The 9,819-nt window shown below is 44.5% G+C and overlaps 1 protein-coding gene across 1 annotated transcript in view; it reads left to right on the forward strand.

Moving 5' to 3' along the window:
• Positions 1-8,495, forward strand: part of PPP2R5B (protein phosphatase 2 regulatory subunit B'beta) — a 574,560-nt gene extending 566,065 nt beyond the window's left edge. Inside the window, exon 13 of the mRNA XM_069645079.1 lies at positions 7,503-8,495. Within this exon, the coding sequence (XP_069501180.1) occupies positions 7,503-7,650 (148 nt within the window). The 3' untranslated portion in view covers positions 7,651-8,495. The remainder of the gene's footprint in view (positions 1-7,502) is intronic.
• The last annotated feature ends 1,324 nt before the right edge of the window (positions 8,496-9,819 follow it).

Below are 9,819 nucleotides of genomic sequence, written 5' to 3' on the forward strand. Positions count from 1 at the left end.
TGGTTATGGGAACCAACTTTAAGGACAGCCCATGCATGAGACTAATTAAGTCCTTATTCTTTCTCTTTTTCTTCGTACTCACCAATGTGTGATTGGGTTGTGGACTTTTAGATGGTTTTATTTCACTATTACACTTAAGTATCAGTGTTGTTTGAACTAAATCGACCCATTTCTGGCCATGCAGGTCAGGTCAGTGTAGCGCTGGTACACTGCTAGTGACACTTTGTCAACCACAGTGCATGGAATACGGAAGTGAGTGTTTATGAAAGTGATAAAATGATCAGTGCAGGTCAACATGTGCTCATCGCTGACTTCCAGCTCCCCCTCATCTGATTTTGTGTCTGTGTTGCTCAGCCTTTTCTCTCGGTTCTCCTTCATGTTGACTCTCCCTCCATAGGTTTTTACTCTGTGAGAAACCTGAAGGCATCTCCCTGACTAGTCCCCGGGTGTCTGTCATCCAGGTGGCCAGGACACGGCCATTGCTATTGGATCCAGTTCCTGGGGGTGGACCAGTGAGGGAGGATCACCTGGATGGCGGTCCTCGGGGAGTGGAAGTGGGACACCAACGGGTGAGACGCCGTATCCCCCTTCTTATAACAACTTTTGCCCAACCTTCCACGTAGGATACACAAACACTTTACTCCCCAACCCCTTTTCCAATACAAACACTTTTGCACATTATGAAGGATGACAAACTAACACTCGAGCCATTTACCTGACATGTCCCAACACTACGGTCAGGCAATTGACCAGAACCGCACACACCCGCCGGCCCTTTCCTTCCCCACAGGGATAACAGGTGGAGCATGAGAGCACACTTTAAGCAAGGCAGACCGCACCTACAGGAATCTAACTCAACACGGCAGTTCAAGATGAGAAAGACGGCGCATATCAAGAGGGTGACGAGGAGAGAAGAGACCTTGCCCTTTCCTACCGAGGCCTGTGAAACCTCTGCAGAAGGAATCGTAAGACCGCGAACAATTGCCAGCTTGTGTTGCAGCAGATGCCAACGGTACACAAGACCTCCTCTGCTGATAACCAAGCCAGGAAGAGGCGCTTGACTCCATGGTACCAACCTTGTCTCCAAAGAGAAAGCAAGCCAAGCGGTTCATAACAGCCGTTGAGTCGAGGGGAGAGTTGATAAGGAACCAAACTGTGTTGAACGAAAAATAGCAAACGCCTAATTGAACTGTAAAAGGTTAAAATAACTGTTGATGAGAAAAGGGGGAAAACCAGCAACAGAGGAGTCGGCACCACATGGGTGCTCACTCAGGAAACTCTGGTTGATTACCCGATTGTTGAAACTACGGTAACCAGAAGGCCCTGGGAAAGGTGAGAAGGGGGTAGTGGTCATACAGGGATCTTCTTAAATCCTCTTTACAGTCGAAAGTCTTTGACCGACAGATGATTGTGAAGTTAAGGGATGTGAATCCTGCACGGTAAGAATTGAATGAGAAAGGCACGATTGACAAGATTGGCAAGAGAGGTGCCGATAAAAGGGGGTAAAGTCTAAAGTCTCGAAATACAGTGTGACAAGAGTGAACCCGGCCGTGGGATATCCACAGTGAAATGTTTAAAAATATATTAAGATTTGTGAAGAATCAATAGAAGGTTGTGTTGAAAGCCATAGTGAACCTGGCGGAGGGAGGCTAACAATTGAGAAGGGGCCAAGGTATATGTGAAAAAGGAACTCTTCATTTATTATTTTGATGCATCAGGTCTATGGAGGACTGAGACTTTTTGATAGAAAAGAGACTTAACCACCGAAAGCCCTGATTGCTGAAAGGGGAACTGTTAGCTCATGTTGGGAAAGCTCAAGCTTGTGCTGTGCGCCAAAGACCCACCTTGTCCTGTGCTAAAAACTTGGGGAAGGGAGACCTCAAGTACTTCATCCTGACTTATTATTTGTGAACACTTCCTTCTTGGGAACATTATCCCACACTTCTTTTGTATTTAGTGTAAGGATTGGCAATAGATTTTTCTTATTATAGGCCCTTTTATTTGACACAACGCCACTAAGACTGCCTTATTAATATTTGATGGTCGAAGCTTGCTCCTATCTTGCAATTAAATTAGGCATTTTTCCAACCTACCGTTGCAGTTTAATAAACACCTTTGAACTGTGATCCCTTGTGTCTGTCTTTACGGTTGCAACCATGAGTTCGTTACAGCTACCTGTCTGGAACTCGCTTATTGAAATAATATTTCTTCCCTATACCAATAGGAGGAAGCCCTGTGGAAAAACGTAAGCCAAGTGTCTCTCTCTCTCGCTCTCCCTCTGCTGCCTTTTCATTGTCTTTAGTAAAGGCGATATGGTCCTTTACTTCTGTCCACATCTTTGACTTAATCTGTTACTTCTGTTCGCTCTCTTGTTCTTGGTCCCTTCCTAAATATGGGCACACCCAGGTAGCTTCCATCTGGGCGCTAAACTCCAGTGGTGTCTCCCACTTCTCATGGAAACTAATTAAATCTGGCATGCACTGCCATTGTTCTCTAATGGTCTTTACAATGAGCTTGCAAACCTTTGGTGATGATGTACCATTTTGTTCTTTTGTCCTCCACCTCTGCATTGTACCCTTTCACCTAATCATACTTGTCCCAGGGTTCATAAAATAAATCCGAAAAGGCTAGCTTTGTGCTTGGACAACATTATCCCATCTCCAAGTGTGTTGGTCTCCAACACGTTTTTCTTTAGTCCATTAACAGCCTTGTCCGAATATGCATTAGAAAATGACCTAAAAATAAATCCTAAGAAATCAAATATAGTTATCTTTAAACATCCGCTAAGAAAATTGTAACAATTCAGTTGGTTCTTGGATAACTCGCCAGTACCAATTTCAATGGAAGTAATCTATTTGGGCTTTCAAATTACAGCTTTTCCAACCAAATCTCATCTCCTCTCGACCCTTGATCTTAAAATCATGAATTTGGGTTCTCAAATTAAGAAAATTCATTCACAGTATTGTACGTTTTCAATTCTTCCGGTTCTGAGGTGCTCTGTTGGTAAAGTAGTACTGATCATCTTGTTTGAACTAGAGTCCAGTTTCCAAGCATTCGGGATTGATTGGGAAAAGATTGAAGGGAAAATTTGGAGGAGGACCCTGGCACTTCCAAACTGTATTCCTATGGCTTGTTTACGGTATGAATTAGGTTTGACCTCATTGGGTGCATGGATGGATTGGAAATGGGTCTCTTCATACAGGTTAATATTAGATCCCCCGAAATCATCTCTATATGAAGATATGGCAGTAGAAATGCATAGTTCAAAAAATGCGTTCTTGAATCATCTAAGATCTAAATGCAATGAGATACTACTGCTTTCGGTTAGTAACATCGAGACTCTATTGCAAAATCCACTAAAAACAAAGGAATCAATGAAACGTTTGGACTGGATAAGAACCATAGAGCAAATGAGAACTGCCAAGCTTTCACCGTCGATCACACTAACTGACAAACCTAGATCTTTCTTACCGTCTTTTCTAAAGAAATCCTCAGTCTCTAAAATTCGTATGGAATTCCTAAGATTTAGACTGAATCTTGTGTCTACTTTGGAAATTCTGCAGATCAGAGACAAGGAAAAACATCCAAAAAATGTATGTGATAAATGTGATGAAATGGAGAAGCAAACAGCTCATCAACTTTTATTCACATGTTCGGGGACATGGCCCCAGAGACTATAGAGTTTTCAAAGATTTGTACATGATCCCCCGTCTCTCGACTCTGCATTGTTTAGGCAAATGCTAGCTTCAGGAAATTAAAAGTTACTTATGGCCCAGGTGGTTTTCCTTTTGAAAGATCTTAGTATAACTGGGAAAAAGGTTGATGCGTTAGTGAGCAAATAGGAAAGACTAAGATTTTTATTTGAAAGTTGTGATTCGTTTTTTTCTTCCTTTTTCCTGACTTCTTGGTTTTATGTTTTTAGCTTTGATTATTGGTGTGATATTTGATATTTGATGTTGTCCTTATTGTGAAATGTGTTAAGTCATGTTTTGTTTTTATGGCTAATTACATGATTAAAAAACCTTTTTTTTTTAAAAACATGAGTCCATTAAAAGTGTTGTATCTCTTTTTGAATAGGACAGTAACCAACGTTGTTCTCTAATAAGAATCTCGACCGTTCTAGTCTAAGTGCAGGAATCATTCCTTCTAAACTTGGGCTATTACCTGGTCCTGTTGTTGGATAGATAATCTGATCCAAATGGGGTATTAGGCTCGAATGGGGGTTTAAAGGTACGAGCTATATGTTTAAGAAAGTTGTGATGTGTGTGTGGGATTAAAAGCTGAATCGAACTTTGTGAATCAAATGAAAGAGGCCCACTCTCAGGGGTAATCTCTGATTTATACTCTTCTGATTCGTCCAAATATTTCACTTCCTTCCTCATTTCATCTTCAATTTGTCTTTTACATCGCATCAACTCACCATCTCTGTCCCTGATGTCATATGTGAGATGTTCTTTTTTTGCCTTCAATTCTCTTCTCCTGCATCCATCAATCAACTTTCTCAGCTGTGTTCACCCTACCTTTCTCGGGATAATGTCTTCACTTACCCATTTCTTTCAATTAGATCACCTGTCCCCCTATCTTTGTATGCATCGGGGAATGGGTGTTTAGGAAGGCTGTTTGGGGGCGGCAGGGGAAGGTGTTAGAGGCTGATATGGAGACACTATCTCAGTGGAGCCTACAGGGTACACTGGGTCTATTGGGCTATTGGGGTGGGGTAAACCACACTCAGATGTCCGTCTGCTATTGGATTCATACCCCAGTGACCGCCCTTTCTCCCAACTGTGTACTCTTTATCAGGCTATCTCCAACTATACTCTAGCATGACTTCCTCACATTCTCCATTTGTACTCAATATGGTATTAGTAAGTTAATGATAAAGGACATTTGTACCGCTCACTATCACCACGGGAGTGGTGCCCTGGCGCTCTGGCAGCTCTGAAAAGGAAAGGGGGTGGGGTGAGTTAGTGGGACCGAGCGGGAAAAGTGCAAGAGAACAGTGATGTGCTGTTGGCAGCTTCAATTCGGTTAGAACCGTTCGCTGAGCGTGAATAAAATTCAACCTGTCTGTCCGGTTCTTGATCTGGTCGATATTGTCCATTACATGTGCACAATCTTTGGTAACATCGGCCTTCCCTTGCTTCCCTGTTTTTAGCCCTTTCAACAGAGTTGCTATAATTAACGGGTCCTGGTACATTTTATTATGTTGTGGATATCTGTCTTGAAAAAAATCTCCTCTAATTTTTGTCATATTTTTCAGGTGCAATGTCCACATCTTTTTACAGAGTTGGTCCTCCTGTCTCAATTACCCGTTTTCCTGTCTCAGTTACCCATTTTCTGATTATTTCTGCAACCCTTCACTCATCTTCACCGATGGGTGAGGTAATCAGTGAAACTGCCATTTTGGCAGGAACGCGCTCCTGCCTCTGGTTCTACCTCGGAATCCACCTTACATTACACAGGTTAATAATATAAGGTAAAACGTGATAACCTGTCACGCTTGCCCCTCACAGCTGAGAAGAACTGCTCAGAGCGCCTATTTGTCCGAGGATCTCAGTCACACCTGCTGAGCTCTGGGCCAGGCTTCTGTGCCACCCTTTCTCCTGGCTCTATTCACTCCATATACTGTCTCGACCCTCCCGGTACCAGTTGCTATTTGGAAAGCCTGCTCAATTAGTCTTTTCTGTTGTAGCTGAGCCCTTAGCAAAGCTCTGTGTGCACCCTCTTCTGGAGTCAGTTCTCCCCTCTATTCTACCAGACTCTGTTTCTCCAGCTCCAAATGCCCTTCAGCTCATGGGTCGAGCTTGGCTGGACTGCGTCGGTTCATCCCAGGTTCTCTCCCTAGCGTTATCCCTTACCACCCCAGGCCCATTTCTTCTGATGGATATCCTTCCAGTCCTTGTTCTGCTCACAGAAGTACCCCACTTATAACACCAAATATTAGAGGGAGCAGCGCCCGGCCCAAAGTCCCCAAAGGCGCATTTTGCTCAGGGTTCGAAACTGCTCAGAGAGGCAAGCTGTCTGCTGAATGACCTCCTTTTCTTTTGAATATGTGCTTTATGCACACCTGCAATCGTGTCACATTCAAGGTTGGTTATTAAGGTGATACCTCTTCAGCCCTGAAATGGTTGAGCAAGCAAAGAGTATTCAACAAATAGGACAAAGCTTCAGCATCCAGGATAAGCACTGAAGAATTATCAAGAACAGGCATGGAGAAAAAATGTGATGCTTTGGAAAAAAAGTGAAGCTAAAGCAAATATACAAACATGCAGAGGCGTTGCCAGGAGGTGGCTTAGTGGGCTATAGCCCCGGGTCTTTTGGTTGTAGCCCTGGATAGAATCTCAGGGGCTACAACCAAAAGACTACCTAGCCCTGAGTCCTGACAGCCCCGACATTAGTGTAGCTCCGGATCTTTTCCAGACCTAGCAACACCCCTGAAAACATGGAGTCAGTCCTGCTTATGCATAGAGCTTACTTGTATACACATGTTACTATACAGTGATGATTACTATTCTCTACCATGCATACTGGATTACAATACAACACACTATAGACTAGGGGACTCCTATCTGTTACATAAGGTAACAATCAGCCATATTGTCTTAATCACAAGGAGATCACCCCTAATTAGAGAGACTTAAAAAGGAGGGGAGCAGGGTGATGGCGGCACCACAATGAAAGGAAGCGCGGGACATCATCTGTAGTCAGATGACCCTGTTTACTTGCAAAACACCTGTTCATATGAGTGAATGTATCTGAAATACGTTCCTTCAGACCAAATGAAAGAATGAATATGTTTCAAAGTATATGACAAGCGCTTCTTTGAAAGTCAACATTTGAGATCATCCAGTCTTATTAAAGGATACACACGCCTGAAACCTCTCAACACTATCCACTATGATTAGTTTTCACAAAAGCAAACCATGGCATTGGATATCCCACTATTCCATGTACGCATTCCATTAAACTTCCCGTAAGTAAAATGTTTTGTCCCTGGATGTTTTGAGACTCCATTTTTCGCCCATTGGTGTGATCTGTTTTAAAAGGGCCAGTATTGCCACAGGGGAAAAACCCATAGAACATTGTTAATAAGTTAATAAAGGAATGTATAGAACGAGTCTGAAGATCCAGGTGGTGGCCAGAGGTAGTGTGGTATCCTTGCGGAAATACAGCAAGTGCCGCGGTGTTCTGAGATCCTGCATAAATGTTGCAGTGAATGGGGCCTAACACCTCTTTGAAGACCCCTTTACAATGTTGTTGGGGCTCTACACAAAGGGGGCGGGGCTTATATGTATTGTACTGACTATTGAAGAACTGTATTTGCTGAATAGGCCAACACACACACACACACACACTCACTCACTCACTCACTTACTCACACACACTCACACTCTCCTAATGGTCTCAAAAATACCCCCTACGCCCAGTTGTTAAAAGCAAGTTGTTTTGAGGTTTAAGTTCTCCTAATTCTCATCTTTTGATTCTTTCTCACCAATATCCAGAGAGCTAAAGAAAGAGAAGGAGCGGCAGGAACTGTGGAAGAAGCTGGATGATCTGCAGCTGCGCCGACTGCGGAGTCTGGAGGAGGCCCAGATGAACCGACTTAATCTACAGAATAGCCTCAGCATGCAGAGTAGTAGTAAAAGCTAAGCGGTCACCGGCACCCACCACCTTACACAGCCACTCCCACCATGCCACTCACCCTCTTCTTGCTCCCACCCCCACTGCCACCCGACTGTCCCATCCTGTGCCAAAAAGAGCGAGTGCACTAGACCCACGTGGATGCTGGTAGGAGCAACAGGACAGAACGGTTTTCGCTGCCCGCTCTGAAAAACAATACAATGGCTCCAGAGTCGTCATGAGTACAAGAAGGGGAACTCTGGATGCCCTGACCAAAAAAAGTCTCTTTCACAGAGGAACTGTTCCCAGGGAAGGATCGGGCGAGCCCGGGGCAGCCCCTCTGTGTTTCATCCTTCACTTCCAGCAATGCTTGAGGCGCATGTCGTGTAGCTGCAGCAGGTAGCGCTTGACTGACGGGACAACCACGAGACCGCCCATGGAAGTGGACGCTGCCTGGGACTGCACTCTTGGAGAAACTGGTCTCCGCATTCCACTGGGTTCCAAAAACAGTAAAGACTTGCAAAGAGCACAAGGCAAAGAAATATCATTGTAGCTCAATGTCTCGTTACCCCTGGGCAAGGCTGCAGGTCACCAGTGAGGGCGTGCTCTTTGCAACCTTGGTAAAACACCCATGGACACTTATTGTGGGGGGGTGGGGTGGGGAGGGAGGACATTAGTGGAACTACCATGCCCAGCCTGGGAAGAAAGGGGAACTAAGTGAGTTATGAGGGGGGGAGGAGCAGGGGTTTCTTTGTATTTATTTATTGTAACAGAAACAGTTCATCGTTTCAGAGGTGGCGGCTTCCACGAGTGGATCTAGGCCTATCCAGGCTTTATAGAGCTACAGGCAACAGTAAAAAGTGTAAACTGAAAAACTGGTGTCCCTGTGTTCATATTGAAAAGCAAATGTTGTAATGTGTGGCTTCTTTTTCCAACAGAGGCCCGTTTGTTATCACACTTTGATACATCGGACAAACTAGGACACATGCGTTTACTTTATATCACAGACACCCTCTTCTCTCTCTCTCCCCGCCCCATTTCTCTGCCTTTACTCCTCTCCTCCGACCTGTAATGCTCCTCTAACTCTTTCTACACTGCCCTTTGATCTTACAGGTCTCCCTCTTTCCCTCTGTCCCTTCCTCTTTCTCTCTCTCTCCCTCTTCCTTTCTCCCTCTCTGATCTGACCTGCTCCTGCCTCTCCCTTATTTCTCCTCCTTTTCCACTCCTTCTCCCCCTCCTTTTTTCTCTACCACTTTCGTCTGCTTATACACCACTGTAATAAAGAGGCACACTGGGATGGAGGTGAGTAAGCGCTTTATTCGAGGCCCCCGGGGTAGTCACAGTGGAGGCACCAACTGGCGAGGCACTCTCAAATGGAATATACATGCACGAGGTTCTAAAGAGACTCGTGCATGTATTACCATAACATCTCCCCACCTGAGGCAAAAAGAAAAACAGGGGGGGAAAAAACAGGAAAGTGAAAGGAGAAAAAAGGGGGGTCAAGTGGGAGAGGCAGAGGGAAGATGGGTAAACTGGGGTACATTAGTAATAGACATAGTCATTGTTGAAGTTTTGGATGATTTTGCGGTTCCTTCTGGACATTCTTCCAGTGGGGACTCCTTGATGCATGGAGTGAGGTCTATTATTGTCCACATGTTCACGGAGGGATTCTCTTAGGGAATGTGAGGTGTGTTGTGATGGTCTGTCAGGACTGTTGTCCTTAGATATGCTGGTCTCTTGGATGTCTTTTGTTACTTTTATGAGATCATCTCCAGACCATCTCTTTCCATCATCGAGGATGACAGACTTCCCATGACAACTCACAACTCTCTGTGGAGGTCTGAAGATGGAATCACCCTTGAGAGTTTTCTTCTGTTCTTTGACACATACCCAGTTTCCTTTCACGAACCATCATCTCTTTTACTCCATGTCTGGAGTTGTATTTTGTCTTTTGTATTTTGCTTGTTTTTCTCTTACTGTCTTTTGAAGTAGATCCATGTTCACCCTTACTTCTCCCGTGTATAAGAACATCCACACCGGTCTAAATCGGTTGGTTGCAACCCTACCTCGCATGAGGGTGAAGGGCTCTATGTTTGTGGTGGTGTGTGGGGTTGTTCTATACGCATGTAAAGCTTCTTTGAGGGTTTCTCTCCACGGGAGGTTGTTGGCCGTGGCCAGTTGAACTACGCTCTTCACGAG

Source organism: Ambystoma mexicanum, chromosome 2p, assembly GCF_040938575.1.
Source record: "Ambystoma mexicanum isolate Mex_15411 chromosome 2p, UKY_AmexF1_1, whole genome shotgun sequence".
Taxonomy (NCBI): domain Eukaryota; kingdom Metazoa; phylum Chordata; class Amphibia; order Caudata; family Ambystomatidae; genus Ambystoma; species Ambystoma mexicanum.